The following is a 19,881-nucleotide window of genomic DNA, read 5'->3' as shown; positions in this document are numbered from 1 at the left end:
ATAACGAAACAGGGGATTTCTATGGAATCCTGGAAGGGACATTGTCGCATTGTCGCATTCAAGTCGCGTTGTCGTCCTCAAAATTAACCAAAACGCGAGGCGAAATCGCGACAAAACGATATTTCGTCCATTTGTCGCATTGTTGCGATGTCGCGTGTCGCGTTTTGGTTTATTTTGCCTCATTTTACTTGTGTTTGAGAGGGCGACAATGCGACAACGCGACCATGTCCCTTCTCGGATTCCATAGATTTCTGTATCTTCAGGTTCCATGTCCATATCAGCCGTGAAGAACCGGGTTAGAATTGTTTGACTTGTTTGACTGGTCAGGCTCGCTGACTTGTTTGACTTGTTTGATGCATGTCATCGTAACACACTTGCGTAGACCGTGATATAAATCACTTAATTGTCCAGATTCGATTATCTACGGAGCGACGTATTATTGATGGAATATTGCCAAGTGCGGTCGGTGTTAAAAACAAACATGCAAAACAGGCCATATTCATATCGACAAAACAATTACAATGTTTTATTGCATTGCCGAAGGTACAAGTATCTTATATCATTAATAAAAGCGTCTGACCGAAACACCGTCCGTCGCTCTCTGGACGAGCGTTCTGTCTACTGCACCAAACGGGTGAGCGAGTGGGTGAGCGAGTTTAGTTTTACGCCGCTTTTAGTTATATTCCATCAATGTCAGGGCGGGAGACACCAGAAAAGGGCTTCACACATTGTACACATGTGGGGAATCGAACGCGGTTCGGCGTGACGTAAGAACCACTAGGGTACCCCACCGCCCCAGGTGACCTCGCAGAGAGCGCGATTGGTTTAACTAAAGAGCATATATGATTACATGTCTTAACGAAAACGTAACCTGACGTTGACCTTCACCCAAGGCCACACACACGTTCTGTGATACAGATACGTTTGTTTGTAGTTTAACGCCGCACTCGGGAATATTTCAACAATATGGTGGAGGTTAATAAACTATTGAGTCTGAAACAGACAATTTTAGTAATCAACATCATGATACAAGTGCCACTGGCTACGGACAGGTATGAGAAAAGGGGGAAAATACACCCCCGGACAAAATCAACTGTTCTCTACAGGTAACAGTGACCAAACAGGGATGTTTATTATACTAGATTAAAAACCACAGTTGTAATGAAATATCAGCTTTTCTGTATGTAAATTGGATATTGGCGTGTGAGTGAGTGTGTGAGTGAGTGAGATAAGGTCTAGCAAGAGCCAAGAGCAATATTCCAGCAATATCACGGCGGGGAAACCAGAAATGGGCTTCACACATTGTACCCATGTGGGGAATCGAACCCGGACCTTCTGGGTGGCGAGCGAACGCTTTAACCACTAGACTAACCCCGCGCATTGTTGGAAATTATAAAATTTCATTTAATTCAAATTAAATGCCTAATATTTGTGAGATTCACTTTGGATTTCTTCAAAGTCTTGAAAGTTTCAATTTTTGATGATCCCTGCAAAATAAAGGGTCGCGTTTTGTCCCTTAAATTAATATGATGATAAAGCACATATGCAAAAATACTCTTTGTGCAAGTTAATGTTCTACAACCACGATCCATTCACAACTGGGGATGTGTGTCAGGGAAAGAAAAGCCTATTCCACAATGCTAGGGTTTATTAAAAACCCACCATGGATGAAGGGCGTCATTACTTATAGATGCGAGAGTCCGCGTGACTATAGAGAAAACTCCTTGAGAGAGACAACCGAGTACACCTCAACAATATCATCACATTAAAAACCATGCTCTGATAAACACCGCCTTTAGATCCATACTTTATCTAAAATGAGATATTTGTCTATAGTGTTCTACCTTTAAGATGTTTCCACTCAGGCGTGGAGGAAGCGCAGTCGACTGTCACAACCAGTCTGAGTGGTTGTTTTTCTTTGAGGTCATGTGATAGAAGATCACTCGCCGAAAACTGCCGATATACAAAACAACATGATGGTGACAGGTAGATAGGTAGAGTGTGTTACGAGGTCGTTTTTCATTGGAACAAAAGAAATGGAAATTGGTTTTGAAGACATGTCACACGTTCATCCCATTATTAAATCGTGATTCGGTTTTTGAAAACGTGAGTACGCTAGACTTGGCGTCTCGAACCAAATGTGTTTTCTATCCATGAATTAAATGCAATGCACCTAAAATGCCGAAAGAGGCCATTTTGGGCTCCACGTGGCCATTTTGTCAATGTTGTAAATCATCAACTTATAATAATGTAATATACTATCATTATTACTATGTGATAAACACATTTTGTACGTTATCAGGATATTGTAAAGGCTTTCGTGGGTTTATATCGGTTGAATAGCCTAGTGGTTAAACGGTTCGCTTGTTACGCAAAGCCCGAGTTCGATTCCCCACATGGGTACAATGTGTGAAGCCCATTTCTGGTGTCCCTGCCTTGAGATTGCTGGGATATTGCTAAAAGTGGCGTAAAACTAAACCCACTCACTCACTCATTCCTTCAATTTGCAGATATTTGCACCGATCTGAGTAAGGATTCGAACCCTCGATGCTCCCTGCTCGTGGCCACTGGTTTGACCAAACCTGTTTCGTTTCACAAATCTCATAAATGTAAGATGCATAATGTTTGGCGTTCCTTGAACAGTAAGCGGAAGCAAGGTACATTCTAAAAGCGGTGCTAAGCGGCGTTATCGTCCCACCTGCTGCTTGTTGTTGCCATTCCGTCATGCCCTCTGTCACGTGTGTAGTGTCAAACAGACACCTGACCTCGACAACGGTGAAGGACGCGAGAACATGATCACCATTAAAAGGTCATTTGCAGAGATTATCAAATTTAAGGATTAAATCAAAATTTAGGTCTCGTTTTGTTATCTTCGCAAGCCCCATAGCAGTACAGAGATGTTATCGACAGTACGGGGGTGAGTCTGACAAGTCGGTATGGCCCGGGGCTGCGGCCGAGGGTCTGTATACGGGGAGACATGTGTCAGTATACAGGGCTATCAATGTCACGACCCGTCTCTTGTGTGCCTGATTGACCCGAACACTGCTATAAAAAACGCCTTTGTTGGAAGGATTTTCGACATCCGCAGAAATTCTGTAAATTGTTACAATCACGGAATAGTTTCTGAAAGGAAATAGCGAATCAGCGATCAGTTAGAAAAGTTCTACAGGATACGAACAATTCTAAAACACTAAAGACGCAGAAAATATTGTTAATTTATTTCCAATTTTCGAGTAAATATTAAAAAGTAAAACATTCAAGGGGGTAAATATTTGACAGATGACAATAACGTTGATTTATAAAATACATTTTCAGTATGTATGTTAGTTGAGCGTAAATACCTCTGATCGGCATTATGCTAATATGACGACATGTCTTTGTGAAAGAAAAGCCCAAAGGCAAACACGGTTTCAATTTTTACCATTTTTATGAATACAAAGATAAAGTGGAACACTTTTTATGGATAGACAACTTCTTTGTTGCAGTAGTAGTTCATCATACCAGCTAAATGCCACTTAAGGAAGTAATACAAAGATCGTGCATATACATAGTGATCAAACGCCAGTTGATTATCTGGGGCGTGGGTTAAAGCTTTTGCAATATGTGAATCCCATTTCTGGTGTCCCCGAAGTGATATAGATGGAATATTGCTAAAAGCGGCGTAAAATCCAACTCACTCGCTGACTCTGGTCTTAACCAAACATGCTCTGCCAAAAAATATACTTATTTTTCAAATGTAGGTCTGCCATAGAGCGACGAGCAGTGTTGGGTGAACCTGTGGCGAGCATAATACATGTTTATTGTTCCCAATATATGAGGCCCGTGAAGGTCCGGGTTAGAATTGATCTTCAGGAACCCATGCTTGTTGTAAGAGGCGACTAACGGGATGATTCATGTCACCGTATCCCAATTGCGTAGATCGATGCTCATGATGTTGATCACTGGGTTGTCTGGTACAGACTCGATTATTGACATACCGCCTCCACATAGCTGGAATAGTGCTGAGTGCGGCATTAAACAATAAACAAACCAAAACCAATATATGATACGGTACGGTCACCGCGAGGGTAAGAATCTGTTCTCCTTAAAATTCTTAAATAAAACTGCATTTTACTCAATGAAGTACAACTGTATAATGAAGTTATGAATGAATATGTATGAGTACAATGTTTAAGTAAACTGTTATATTATTCACATCGTGCCAAATAGTTTACAGTTTGTTTGTCTACAGAAACACCACACAGAAACCTCTTTTGAACTTATTGGGGGCATCAGACAATAATTAATTGATGAAAACAGGTACTTTGTCGATATACCGACCCTAAAAAACTTCCTACCATGTTACCTCGTTTGCATGCTAATCGTATCGTGATATCAAGAACATTGCATCGGTTATTGCGTCTATTTCAATGTCAATTATATCATTTTGTAGAATGTTACAGTCAAAGAAACTTGCTGTATTAAGGGACCGTTCATAACGTATGGCTAGGGGATAATCGATTTGTACATAAACTATTTAAAATTTATGCTCATTGGGGTGTCATTGATTTTGTACTTGAAATGCATCACGATGTCCTAGGCTTCAACGAGGGAACAGTGGCCAAAACGAGCGGCTTTAAAGTCATTTTCAATTTGGTATTTGGCTGAAACTTTATATTTAAATAACAAAACACAAAAGACACAGATTCTGTGTGATATTGTGTATCTTGTGGCCATCTTGGCACTGTTCGCACAAAACACACGCCACTGATTTCTATCTGGCTTAATAGATGGTCCTCTGCTCTCGATTGAAATCTCATACCTCACATGAATGATAATTTCCGGTGGACACGGTGTTATGGTGGTAATGCGTTCTGATTGGTTGAAACTCTAGTCGTTGTCGGACATTGTATGGGTGGTTGTTTTACGCGAGTGGAAGACTTGTAAAACGAGCTCCGTGTTGATCCGCGGCTGATTGTTCAGGCTACATGCCAGCACTCACTTCGAGATGCCAATTAGCGCCTCTTTAAAGTTCCTTTTACAAATACACCGAGTAACACCGACGGTGTGAATGTGTGAATTGTGTTTAGCTCCGCTTTTAACAATATTTTCTGTTACATCACGGCTGTCAGCTTGGTGGGAAAAATGTGCCTCGGGTCTTGGAGGTTTATTTGGTTGAACCCACGATCACAGTTAGGTGCAGACAAACCAATGATCATAATCAGGGTGAATCTAGGATTCGAACCAGGAAATTGCACTAAGGGGTTGAAGTCACAGTTAGGTGCCGACAAACCAATGATCATATTCAGGGAGAATCTAGGATTCGAACCAGGAAATTACACTAAGGGGTTGAAGTCACAGTTAGGTGCCGACAAACCAATGATCATAATCAGGGAGAATCTAGGATTCGAACCAGGAAATTGCACTATGGGGTTGAAGTTTTGGGTGTGTTTATATCCCTGGGTCAGTTAGATTAATGAAATCAGTACCGTGTGTAAACAAACCTCCATGTTGTGGATTTGCTTAACAATGTTTCAACAAGGTCTTGACCAATATCTGGAGACTTTCCTAAGTTCTGTGGTTTCTTCTGTGCGTCAGAAACATTCTGGTTGATTACGGGTTGGTGGGGCAGCCACCTTGCTATAAAGGTTTTCCCCGAGTTCGATCCATCACAGGGGTACAATATATGAAGCAATTTACTGGTGCTTGTTGGTATTGTTAGAACACTGCTGTAAGCGGTGTAAAATCATAATCACTGACTCACTCTGTTTGAGCTTTCACGTTGAATTCACTAGCCTACCTTGAAAGGGAACTTCTTGTTGTTTTCTTGACGTTTTAATTGTATGGACACACAATTCGCTCTAAAGAATTGCGTCCCTTACCTGTCCGGATCAGCTGGTTCGAATCCCAGATTATAATCCTTGGCTCACCCTTGTTTTGATATCATGGTAAATGCTGTCTACCTGCATTACTTTGAACCTTCCTTCCGCTCACCCAGACACATTACTGTCCAAAACACAACATTGGCCAAGTGGATAGAGTGTCTGCCAGATGAGCGAAGGTCGGTGGTTCGACTCCCGGCCGTGTCATACCAAAAGATGTTAAAGATGCTACTTCTTGCACAATATGCGTACGCGGCGCCATTGCAATAACGACAAAAGCAACGTTAAACTACATTTCACCTGACACCACTACTTTGTCCAAAACAGAGTTAGGCGGTGGGGGTAGCCTAGTGGTTAAAGCGTTCGCTCGCCACGCAAAGACCCGGGTTCGATTCCCCACATGGGTACAATGTGTGAATCCCATTTCTGGTGTCCCCGCTGTGACATTGCTGGAAAACTGTTAAAAGAGGCGTAATACTAAACTCACTCACTCACTCCACAACAGAGTTAATCCTTACAGGATGCAATATGTAGCGTCGATGGGAATTATTTCTGATCTATTACATTTCAAACCCATAAGTTTAAAACTTACTCCAAGATATTTAGTCTTGATGGTATTGAAGTTGTCCTTCATGAGTCCAAACAATTTGAAACAGCTGAAAATATTTTAAATATACTAAAGACTTTACAGGTTCTCGCATATACAGTGTACACGAAGATAGTTGTGGATGAGCTCCCATGTTAACACGGGTCGGCGTCTGGCTGAGATGTAGGGGATTATGAACACCACGACAATGTGCTATATCTCACAAATGTCCTGGGGAAACATGATGTGTATGTTGGGGGTGAGTCAGCACCATGCATTGGAGGATGGCGCCAGCATTCGTTGAGACTACGATACATTCAATGATATTTCAATGTCGCATAGACATTTTAACGTAACTTTCTAAGGTGCAATCTACACGCTTGAAAAATCAAACATATAAAAAAGTTAACACATATTTGTGGATGCAGTCAGACAAATGGTTTATTTTCAGATCTCTTTCAATTTGCTTTTATTCTGCCACATCCGTGTTTGCTTACTAGAATATTCGGTATGGGTTCCACCCAACTCAACCCAACAAAAGTACTAGGCATAGACTCTGTACTTTACTAAGAATAGTGAAATACCAAATATAACAGGAGAATATTCCTCGTTTGTCAAGACAGACAGGAGAAGTTTCAAGGTGAATATTTCTTGTTCAGTTCAATTACCTTTGGGAATAATAAGTACAAGGGTATAACTTTGTACCTCGCTCAAACTACAGGTCCAACTCCATCTCCGTGTACTACAGAAAACAAGTCGTGTGTTAAACACGGTCACGAAGTCGCGTGACCTACAATCAGAACACATCGGCCGTGTCCGGTGTATTATTGCCAATAATCAGAAACTGCGGGACTGGTCGTGCCGAATGTATAGGTTTACATTGAGCATTGATAACAGGTGCCTTTGGATCTCTGTGGAGGACATAGGGTGACTATCAGTGAAGAGACGAGCAGTAGGAGGCTGGCGTAACGAGGTGATATACCTACAATGTATTGACAGCTATGTGTAATTAAGATTACGAGATTAGTCAAGTATTAGTGGGTCTTTCCGACGTAATCCGTTTCAACAGCGCGGATAGCTGAATGCTATAGCAAGGGTGGAGAAGTCATAAAGGAGCACCTGATTATCCGGAAACCTGTTATTCTGATATTCACTTATAAGTCAGGTGACACAAAGTCCTAAAGGAAGCAAGTTTAGATTTTCCTCAGGTTCTTTCTCGGTCCGTCTTCCTGGGTTAATTTCAATTTAAATGGAGTTACAAGGTTGCATTACAGTTATATATTTTCATAGACTAAGATATGTTTCGTTGGTTTGTTGGTCAACGCCGCACTCAATATTCTAGCTAAACACCGGCGGTCTGGACCAGAGAATCCAATGATCAACAGCATGAGCATCGATCTACGAAATCGCGATACGATGACATGCGTCAACCAAGTCCGCGAGCCTGACCACCCGATAACGTTAGTCGCCTCTTACTGAAGATCAATTCTAACCCTGATCTTCACGGATTCAGAGACGCAGATCAACAGCAGCCTGCCCATGTCGTTGGTTGTATCTAACATCAAGCTGACCTTCCGTGGTATAACTGACATAAGGTTCAAACCGGCGTCAAACCTCACTCACTCACTCACTCACTCACTGAAAGAAATTACAGAGTGACATTGTTTCGTGTATCCGTGCATGGCGTCGATGCGAGGAATGCCTATAGCTACGTATGTTGTAGGTTATCATTCAAGTTGTGCATACATAATCTATAAAAAGAAGGGGCGGTGGGTTAGTAGTGGTTAAAGCATTTCACCATTCGATGACCCTGGTTCGATTCCCCACATAATCTATAAAAGAAGGTGTCCCCGCCGTGATATTGCTGGAATATTGCTAAGCGGCGTAAAACCATACTCACTCACTCACTAAAAAACAGGGGCGGGGTAGCTCTTGTCGATTAAAGGTTCGATTCCGATGGGGTTCGATTCCCCAATGGGTACAATGTGTGAAAGCCCATTTCTGGTGTCCCTCGCCGTGATACTGCTGGAATATTGCTAAAATTAAATGACGTAAAATTAAACTCACTCACTATTAAAAGGGCAGCTCGTTGTGAGTACTTTAACCAAACACCATTACCACATCATAATCAAATGGGGTATTAATATTGCGTCGTTATGCTAAGAATTTAAATTGCATGGTTATAGTACGTTGCAATATTATAAATGCATTCTTTAATATAAAAAGATGGCTTTGGAAGCATTCAGATTCACTGACTTGATTTAATGACACGAGACATGGTGCTTGCATACCTGCCTGGCGAATGCATATATTACTGCATGAGTGAGAGATGCGAGGGAAAATCTTCATTGAGTTACACAAAGACGCTTTATGTCAGTGAATCTCTTTGTTGGTGCGATGCATTCATCTATTTTGATAATCACGCCTATAATTTATACGTAAATGATGTGTTTGAGAGCGTTGACATGTAGTCGTTCTATGCCGTCACTGGTGATGATGTTTCGTATTTGTTTGAAATGCCAGGTGTTTCTTTGACAAGATTATGTTCTTTATACAGAAATGAAAAGAAAAAAACAACAACAAAATCCGAAGAAGGTCATGATAAAAAATCAAGTTAGACTTGATCGTGTGGATCACGAGTGACCTACTTGTTTAAGCGAGTGAGTGGGCTGAGTTTAGCTTTACGCCGCTTTTAGCAATATTCCCGCAATATCACGGCGGGGGAAACCAGAAATGGGCTTCATATATTGTACCCATTGTGGGGAATCGAACCCAGGCCTTTGGTGTGACGTGCGAATGCTTTAACCACTAGGCTACCCCTGCGCCCTACTTGTTTAAGGCATGCTAACAAAGCGACAAAACCATACAACCGAACATATATCTACTAAAAGCAGCGTCGATTGATTATGGGTATATTATAAACATGTGTATATAAATTTATATTAAATAGTGATGATAACAGGTGTTCTCACAAAGGTAAGCCTGTCATTTCTCACTGGTGGCATCCGTCAAAAACACATGCAAACGCAGGTCAATTATTCACCTGCAAAGAACACGGGGATTTGCATTGGATATTGTGTTTGTTAATGATGTTAGTGGAAATGACTTCCACATGTTACCTGTGAAACCTGTGTTCATTTCACCACCTTTGCCAAAGACAAAGTCGTGCTCGTGGGTGCCGCTAACGTGGTACACGTCTAAGAACTGCATCAACTCGGGATCTGACACAGCTGACAACTGGAATAGCCTACTGTTCAAAGCGGCGTTGAACCCAACTCACTCACTAACTACAGGCAAGTCTCTATGCACCCGACGTGTAATCTGGAAAGCGACCCGGAGCACTTGTAAGCATAAGAAGCACGTATTAGTGTAAATAGCTGAAAATATCCGACTGAAATGTGCGCGGTATCCACAGATCTGTGTGGAGTTTAGATTTTCAACACGAGATCTGTGTCAAGGTAGTAGTAGTCGTAGTAGTAGCGGTAGTAGTAGCAGTAGTAGTAGTAGTCATAGTGGTAGTATTAGTAGCTGTAGTAGTAGTAGTAGTAGTAGTAGCAGTAGCGTAGCAGCAGTAGTAGTAGCAGCAGTAAGTAGTAGTAGTAGTAGTAGTAGTAGTAGTAGCAGTAGTAGTGGTAGTAGTAGTAGTAGTAGTAGTAGTAGTAGTAGTAGTAGCAGCAGCAGTAGTAGTAGTAGTAGTAGTAGTAGTAGTAGTAGTAGTAGTAGTAGTAGTAGTAGTAGTAGTAGTAGCAGTAGTGTAGTAGTAGTAGCCGTAGTAGTAGTAGTAGTAGTAGTAGTAGTAGTAGTAGCAGTGTAGCAGCAGCAATAATAGTAGTAGTAGTAGTAGTAGTAGTAGTAGTAGTAGCAGCAGTAGTAGTAGTAGTAGTAGTAGTAGTAGTAGTAGTAGTAGTAGGTAGTAGCAGTAGTAGTAGCCGTAGTAGTAGTAGTAGTAGTAGTAGTAGTAGTAGCAGTAGTAATAGTACCAGCAGCAGCATCACCAATAGCTGCAGCAGTGGTAGTAGTAGTTGTAGAACCCCACCGGAATTACCATAAAAAAAACACAAATAAATTTATAAACAAATTATAGTATTCAAACAAAGTAGGTTTCTTACGCTGAAATGTATCCATATTCGGACACAACTCAACGACCGCTTTTGTACTGACCCGTACATGAGATCTTGATGTTTAGGTTAACTGGAGTTACTTCCCTTACACAGGTACTCGTTTCACTCCTGATATACCAGGTGACAGTCAGTCACTGTGGTAAGATACTGGTTGTCTCCGGACCCAAGGGAATAAACGGACAAATGAGGCTAGAATGCCTCAGTTCCTCAACCAGCATTATTCCGTGAATAATTTTAATTTTGTAGGTATGCATTTTCGAATAACATAACTCAGTCTTTGTTTCTTGGACTTTCTGCTACTCTGTTTAAGGCCGGGATGAGATGTTGGTATAAGGTGGGGTAGGGACTGGTTCTGGGTGTAGGGTCGTTGGTGGTATGGTGTGGGTGGCCAGGTCGGGGGTGGTGTGTTTGTTGGTGTCGAGGGGGCGTTAGTGTGGTGAGGGTGTCCATTCGGGGACTGCGGTGGGGCGTGGTTTGGGTGGGAGTCATTTGTTTATCAGTACCAAATAATACACACACTTGAAATAAATCTATTTTTTTCACACAGCAGGACCGTGTTCCTCAAACCCCGCATGATGTCAAAAGGTGTTAAGGGCTAGTAGTATTCAAACATGCACATTATTTCTAAAGTCTTCTTCTTCCATGCCTTTAAGAGACCATGTTCTATTTAATTTCGTTGAACCAAACCATTGATTAAATTTTAAAGTGCAGGGCTCCGTTTCACAAAGCGACCTTAGCGTTTAAGTAATCGTAACTCTATGTAACTTTGTGAACCCGGTCCAGGTCAGTAGGCTAGATTATTAGGACGTTCTATTACCTCTGCTTGTCGTAAAAACCTACTTAAATTCTACATTTAATTTTAAAGATTTACACAGCTGATCGTATCACGAAGATAGGCTATTAATCGCTTGTTTGCTAGTCACAACCTGCAATAGCGCTGAGTCGTCAATTATATTCACTCATTCCGTAATTGGACATAATCCACCAGTGCCATAGCCCATAACGATGAACCATGGCAGCACAATTCAAATCCTCAAAATAGCTTTGGAAACGTCTTTACTATAGATCAAAGCTCTGCTGAAGAGTAATCTTCATACCTCGTTACACCTCAGACGTAACATAGTCTTCGTACAAAGAACTGCGCACGCATAGCTTTCCACATGACATCAACCATCAGAAACAGATTCACACAATTATCTGTGATTGGACACACAACTGTGACTCAACGAGGCAGTTGAACCCCAAGTTATGCAACATGTACTATTGCTTGGCGGGGTAGGCTGTAAAAGACTTGGTATTGTGAGAAATTGTACTTCAGAGGTCACACGGTCACGTGACAAAGAAAGGTCAATGACCGAAGTGAAATGTCGCAAAGCCAAATATATCTGCAAGTGATGAAATATCAGAGGATACATATGAGCACATTTCTACAGTCCGTTTGATTTCAGTCGAGACCACTAAATTGAAATTTCACTATACGCGCTTGTTGATTACCTTGTTGATTACCGGTTGTTCTACCAGCAAGTGCCCCTCTCGTAGAAAAATATCGTAAAATGACAACAAAATAAATAATGATTGTTTGTTAAACAACTTTTTTATTCGGGTGCTCACAAGTTTGAGACTCATCAGAGTTGGTCCATCTATTTCATGTGACTTCGCAAAATTTAGTTTTGTTGCAGTTATTAGATTTTGTGTTAGTGAGCAATTCATCGGTCTCAAATGAAGATCAAACGGTCTGTTATTATTTTAATTATATGCAATAACTATTCTTTGTAGAATAACATGGGAGAAGCTGTTTCAAGTACATTGCACATGTACTATATTCGAAAAAACGTATGTGTCATATTTTAGAGATGGATTTGCATTATGATGCGATGCCTGTTAAAAACGTGTTGCATGTGTCTTGTCATCAGTGCATAAACCTGAGCTAAATGTGTGACAGAAGATGACACAAAACATATCTCTGCATATCTCAAGCCATGATGGCACGCTATATTTTAAGGTGTGTTGACATCTCATGTGACCACCGTGAGATGTACATTCCCTCTGACGTGGCACAACTGTCAGTAGACTGCCGGGGAGAGTGTCACATCTCGTGGACGTCGTGGAAGTGGAATACTCACTTACTCACTCACTCACGCAACCCTCACTCACTCACTCAACCCTCACTCACGCACTCATCCACTCACTCACTCACCCACCGACCCACCCAATCTCTCACTCACTCACCCAATTATCCACTCACTCACTCATCCACTCACTCACTCACTCACCCACCGACCCACCCAATCTCTCACTCACTCACTCACTAACTCATCCACTCAATCACTCATCCACTCACTCACTTACTCACTGACCCACCGACACACCCAATCTCTCACTCACTCACTCACTTCTTGAATAATACATTATGATAGTACAATACCATTGATTGCAAATAAGTCATTCGCGAAACAATTTGATTTGCATTTTTAGGCATGTATTGTTGTTTTTCAATTCAGTTAATTTTTATACAAAAACATGGTTAAAATATTCAGAAAAAGGCCGGGTCCCGGGTTGGGGACTGGACCGGGGATGTAGCCCATTACACCCCCTTCTGGAACCCGTGACCCTTGCGTCACACAGAAAGACTGACACTGTCTTCAGATACCCAGCACCTCAGGGTTAACCTGAACCCCTGTCGACCTTCCTCTATCACCAGGGGCAGTGGGGTAGCCTAGTGGTTGAAGCGTCCGTTCGTCACGCCGAATACCCGGGTTCGATTCCCCTCATGGGTACAATGTGTGAAGCTCATTTCCCCCGCCGTGATATTGCTGAAGTATTGCTAAAAGCGGCGTAAAGCAATACTCACTCACTCCTCCATCACCTTGACCTTCCCAATATGTGCGCCATCAAAATATCTCCCTGAACATGAGCTTGTGGGTATTGAAGCTCGTACCTCTTCCTCACGCCTCGCAGTTATGTTGTTACCCCTCCCCCTCCCAGGGTCACCTGCACCCACACCTCACGACCATGTTTCTCCATGACACTCGACCCCGGGGCAGTTGTCCCGTCAGTCTCGGGTTGACAAAGGTGGGTGTTTGTCGAGGCGTGTTGAGCTTGTATGCTAAGCACTCGCGTCACCCCACAGTGTGGAATTCCACTCATGTTAATTCTTCAATTACTTTCAGATGTATAAGAGTGTGTACATGTCTGTTAGGTCGGGCAACTTCTGTTCAACTTCAGCCTCTCATTTGCATATATGTTTTATTATAGTGCAAATATAATAGATGGGAATGAATTAAGAATAATAGCGTCATGCTCATGTGATTCATTTGTTTGTTTGCTTGTTTAAAGCTCACTCACAATATTCCAGCTCTACGACGGCGTCCCATTTAAATTATCCAGTCAACTGTTATGATTAAAAAAAATAAATTGTTCTCAAACAACAATTGCTAAGAGACCAAATGGTTCGGGTGGTCGTGCTCGGTGTATTTATTTGTTTGTTGTTTAACGCCACACTCAGCGATATCCAAGCTGAATGACAGACGCTTTTGAATAATTGAGTCTGGACTAGACGATCCAGTGACGACGCCATTAACATCGATCTGCCCAACTGGGTATCGATGACATGCATTAATCAAGTCAGCAAGCCTGACTCTCGATGATGTTAGCTGCGCCTTACGACATGCATCGGTTACTGACAATCAATTCTAAACGCGCATCTTCATGGACCTGGTCAGTCTACGCTGGGCTGATAGAATCGTAATCACTATATCAATCACAAGCTTGCTTGATAATCAATCTATCGAACTATTTAAGTCATTGGAGTCATTTAAATATTGTTTATTAAAATAAATACCCTAATTTTATTGTCTTTATCTTGTGTCAGTGAAAGATTTGTAAAATGTTTGAGATAATGTGCAAAACATTTACTGTTATCGTTTTACTAATTTCAGATATACATCAGAACCTACTGCAAGTAATAACCAATATGTCTGCCGACGTGATTGAACGGAAGGCCTACTTTGTGGGAATCTGGAGAGGAGACGTGGTTTCCGACAACATCATCCGCCAACTCAGAGTCAAATCAGAGGCTGATAAAGGCAAGAAGGTGAAGATCCGATTGTCCAAAGATGGCGTCCAGATCAGAAAACCTGCCATGTTCCAGGCATCTTCTTTGTTTGACACTTACCGAATGGCGGACATATTCTTTATGACAGTCAACCAACAGAACAGATCATGTCTTTTATGCATTGTCCGTGATCTAAAGCATAGATACGCAATTTTGGCATTCAGGTGTTCATCAGACCTTGATGCTGGACTATTCGTGCAAAATTTCAAGTCTTGGAAAAGCCGAAGTAGGGGAGGTAATTATGAGTTGAAACGTAAACAGGATGGGAACTGGACCCTTCGCAATCGTATTGCCTCGCCTACTCGACAGCCTCTTCAGATACCAAACGGTAGACCTGCACACTTGCCCGTCAACGGTGACGTTAGACACGTCAACCACGCCCCGATGAATGATATAACCGTGCTTCCTGACTCCGGAGCTGTGACTAAAGAACAGGTGATCATGAACGGCCGTCAACAACATAACATAGGAATCCAGACAAAGTCCAACGACATCGACATGGACCAGATGTCAGAGGTATCAGATGTTTCCGCTTTTAAGGACGAACTAGAGTCTCTTTCACAGGAACTACGAGAGATCAAGTTCCTTCTGGAAAAGTCCACCGGCATCAGTGTAGAGGAACACTACCGTCGGGCTAGAGAAGCAACAGAAACAAATAACAACGAGGAGAAGGTCTCGAATGAAAGTGGTTACCCAGATGGTATGGCTAGAGTGTATGTGTCTAACAGAGAACCACCAAAGATGGTTCCAAAGCTTTCACTCCCTGCTGACAATGAAGACGAAGTGTTTAGTGATGAACCAGATTTTAGAAGCTATGGCGTCCAAACAGTTCCTGGGCAGGCACCCAGCCATCCTTACATCAAGACGTCAGAGGTTGCTAAAGTGTTGAAAAGAGAGTTCAGTAGTACCCATCTTGACGACAAGACACCCCGTGTCATGGCAGTTCCCTTCCCAGCTGATGACAAATCACTGCAGCCAGTCAAACAGAACGGTCTCACCGTACAAACCAATGGTACGGCTGATGGACATTCTTCTGCGAAAAACAGTGTTCGGGTAAAATTTGATTCCAGATCTATGAGAGTAGCTCATGATCAGAAGTCAAGGTCAATGAGACTCAGCTCGGATTTCATGGTACCATCAACGGTTCCTAAACCAATTGAGAAGACATACGCCCGGCCCACAATTCTACGTCCTGGGTATGGGTATGACTCCCATCGCCATGTCCATCCCCGGAGAACCAGGCCACAAAGTCTATACATCATGTCAGGGGCTCAGCCCCTTAAAGTTCAGAACCCCAAGAAAACATATGAAGCACAATTCTGAATTGAAGGCCCGTGTGGCTGACCTATATTATGCGTTCATTGCATGTAGGGCCACAGCTGAAGAGTATTTGATAATCGGATGTTTTTTCCAGCTGATATTATGAGTACGATTTGTGGTTTGGAACATTCAATATGTCTAAACGGACGAGTGATATGTGACTTGGGTCTAACATTGTGCTCTAAACAGATGGAATTTATTGGATAAGATATAACGTTTTACTTCAGTGTCTTTAGTGGTAAGTATATATTGGATCTGAAGATGTTCGCCAAACACTATGGGGGTCTGAATAGTGAATGCCCCAATAGTTTGTGATTAGAAACACGGGCCTGCTTCCGAATACCCCTAGCAAATCAAGACATTAAGACATAAATCGAACACAGGAACGACTGTGTCCATTCCTGCGTGGATCCTGACTTGTTACCAATCATTCTAATCAGTGCAGTGTCTGTGTAGGATTGGTAATGTCACTCTGCAACCACCTACTGAGCAGTGTCCCTAACACACTCTTGTCCTGTGTTAGGATGATTCATGTATGACCGAGTTTGATGGAGATGCTCTGTGACCAGTTCTGTACAAGTTATTTGACAAGTTGTTTGACATGCTATCCGACTTTTGCACGTTCTTGGGCACCAGTTCTTCTACAAGTAATGTTAAATAGGTTACCTGATTTCTTTGAGAAGTTACTTAACAAATTTAAACACGTTCTTCTGCAAGTTCTCTGAGACAAGTTACCAGCTAGTTCTTCTGCACGTGACATGTCCCTTTAAAAGTTCCTGGACATTTAATTTCTTTGATTTTTGTGGCAAGTTCTTTAACAGTACGCCTTCTTAATAAGTTCCTTGACTAATCCCTTGATAAGTTCTTCTACAAGTTCCTTGACTACTTTCTTGACATGTTGGTCTACAAGCTCATTGGTGAATTCCTTGACAAGGTCTTTTCCTTTTGTCTAATTCCTTGACCGTTTCTTCTACAAGTCCCTAGACAAATTCTTTTGACCGTTTCTTCTACAAGTCCTTTGACGAATTCTTTGACCGTTTCTTCTACAAGTTTCGTGACGAATTCCTTGACAGGTTCTTCCACCAGTTCCGTGACTATTTCTTTGACCGTTTCTTCTACAAGTTCCATAACGAATTCTTTGACCGTCTATTCTACAAGATCCGTGACTAATTCCTCGACAGGTTCTTCTACAAGCTCCGTGACTAATTCTTTGACATGTTCTCCACAGTGCGTGGTGCAAATGCATCTGTAAAATGTGATGGTGAAAAACATCTTGATATTGTATATATTACCCACTTAACATTTACTTACGAGTTTATATACATTGTGTATGGAGGACCTACCATATATACTCGGAGGGCTGGATAATGTTAGTTGACGTGGCGAGTGAGCTGTAGTGATGGAATGAATATAGGGTTATCATGACTATACACGTGTTTGAGTGTACAAGTGTACTTGTATATAATCACAGTGGAACCTCTTTAAACCAGAACCTGTAAACTGGGGACTTGTTCTTGACACTTGCTAATCCAGATACATGGTTTGGTTTGAAGGGGTTTCTCTGTAACTGAGCAATAATCGTATAATGTATGTTAACAGCATTATTCAACTAAGTCAGCAGTATTTGACTAGTACTAACTCACACATTGATAACTGATTCAAGATAGACATACCACTAATTGAAACTAACTCTACCTTGTATTACTCTTATGACATAAAGAACGAATCATTAAAGGCCCATTGTTTTTTTTAGCGTGCGAGTGCACGTCCGTATGCGCGTGTCCGTTGTACGTGATGCGTACGTGTCAGTGTGTATTCGTGTGTGAGTGAGTGAGTTAAGTTATACGTCGCACTCAGCAAAAATCATGCGGCGGTCTGTAAATTATCGAGTTTGGACCAGATAATCCAGTGATCAACAGCATGAGCATCGATCTACGCAATTGGGATACGATAACATGTGTCAACCAAGACAGCGAGCCTGACCACCCGATGCCGTTACTCGCCTCTTACGACAAGCATGGGTTTCTGAAGATCAGTTCAAACCCGGATCTTCACGAGCGTAATCGTGCGTGGGTACCTGCAAGTGGGTATGTGCGTATGAGCGTTAGCGCGCAGGTGTGCGTTTGCGTGTTTGTGTGCCCAATGAGGTGGGGAATAGGAAGGGAGGGGAATAGGAAGAGTGGGGGTGTCAGCACTGTCAGGTAAATGGGTGGGGGAAGCGGAGTAAGGGATGTGAGATGCGCTCATGACTGCTATTTTTTAAAACAAATACTTCAGAATCAGAAAAAATGAAACGGATACAACACAGTTTTAAACTGCCTCGCAAAAGAGAGTACTCACTTGACAACCGTATTTTACTAAGGCTGGCAAAGTTACCATGACGACGTATTTTACAATATTTTCTAGTCACTTCGAGTGAGTGAGGGAGTTGGGTTTTACACCGCTTTTAGCAATATTCCAGTAATATCACGACGGGGGAAACCGGAAATGGACATCACATATTGTACCCATGTTGGGAATCGAACCCGGGTCTTCGACGAGCGGACGCTTTAACCACAAGGCTCCCCGACCGCCCCTAGTCACTACGGACGTAGAGGACTAGTGCATGTTGCGTTGGGGTAGCCTAGTGGTTAAAGCGTTGGCTCGTCGAAGACCCGGCTTCGAATCCCCACATGGGTACAATGTGTGAAGCCCATTTTTGGTGTCCCCCGCCGTGATGTTGCTGGAATATTGTTAAAAGCGGCGTAAAAACCAAACTCAGTCACTCAGTCAGTATATGCGAGGAACTGGTGTAAAGCTCTATCAAAGCAATATCAAGTCGATAGCTTGCTTTATCAAAACTGATTTTTAGCATGCACATGTATATACCTTATTGAAGTATATAGGTAATACACGATGCCCGATGTGCCACCTTAATATACAATGGTACCAGTAGTGGTGCCCCGGAACACCTAGCCCACATGTACCCAGGCTGAGGGCAGGCATTCATCTCTCCCTCGCAAGACCTCACAGCCAAGGCCACCGGACATGCTTGAAGTCATAAATATACATTACAATAATTAATGAGTGAGTGAGTGAGTTGGGTTTTACGCCGCTTTTAGCAATATTCCAGCAATATCACGGCGGGGGACACCAGAAATGGGCTTCACACATTTTACCCATGTGGGGAATCGAACCCAGGTCTTCGGCGTGACGAGCGAACGCTTTAACCACTAGGCTACCCACCGCCCCAATAATTAATGAGTGACACATCTCGCACATGTTGCTGCTATACAACGGTGGTGGGGAATAACATGGGGTTGGCGTCAGCATCTCATAAATATAAACCATCAACACCGGTAAATGTTCTTGGTTACCTGTCTTAACGGATGCCATTAGGCGGAAACGGAAAACTGGAGGGATGGCACCCGGTACTCGCAAAAGGAATATGTACTTTTCTTTGCATCAACAGAAGTCTATCTCAAACTGAACCCAAAGGTATATCTGTTATCAGGTGTATAAAATGATTGCTATCTACACCTGTAAAGTATACCTACGTACTTCAAGCAGGTGTATCTACAGAGGGGTATCTACACCTATAAGGTCTATACATACCTACGTAATGATATCAGGTGTATCTATGGTCTAGAAGCCAATACCCCAGAGTTCTGGCAATCGAATGGGATGTGATTTTTCACAATCAGGAATGATATAGCTTTGATTTAATGCCGGTTGCCATCAACTACCGTGCGTGACTACCATGCAGGGGCCCTTTAAAGGTGCAACATGTCATGTCAGTTATGGCAATATTTTAACCGACAACTGGATGGTTTAGTTTAATCCATTTATTTCCAACAAAGATATTGTAAACCACTGGCCGTCAGCGGTGAGCGATGAAGG

The 19,881-nt window shown here is 42.3% G+C and overlaps 1 protein-coding gene across 3 annotated transcripts in view; it reads left to right on the top strand.

The window, feature by feature from the left end:
- Positions 1–17,736, top strand: part of LOC124289265 — a 49,466-nt gene extending 31,730 nt beyond the window's left edge. For all 3 annotated transcript variants that reach the window (XM_046725871.1, XM_046725872.1, XM_046725874.1), the window contains one exon: positions 14,507–17,736. In XM_046725871.1, the coding sequence (XP_046581827.1) occupies positions 14,542–16,005 (1,464 nt within the window). In that variant the 5' untranslated portion in view covers positions 14,507–14,541 and the 3' untranslated portion in view covers positions 16,006–17,736. The remainder of the gene's footprint in view (positions 1–14,506) is intronic.
- The last annotated feature ends 2,145 nt before the right edge of the window (positions 17,737–19,881 follow it).

This window comes from Haliotis rubra, unplaced genomic scaffold (assembly GCF_003918875.1).
Source record: "Haliotis rubra isolate DU_JTF1 unplaced genomic scaffold, ASM391887v1 Scf438, whole genome shotgun sequence".
NCBI classification, from domain to species: domain Eukaryota; kingdom Metazoa; phylum Mollusca; class Gastropoda; order Lepetellida; family Haliotidae; genus Haliotis; species Haliotis rubra.
Note: the sequence above shows the minus strand (reverse complement) of the source record. Positions and strands in the feature narration are given on the sequence as shown.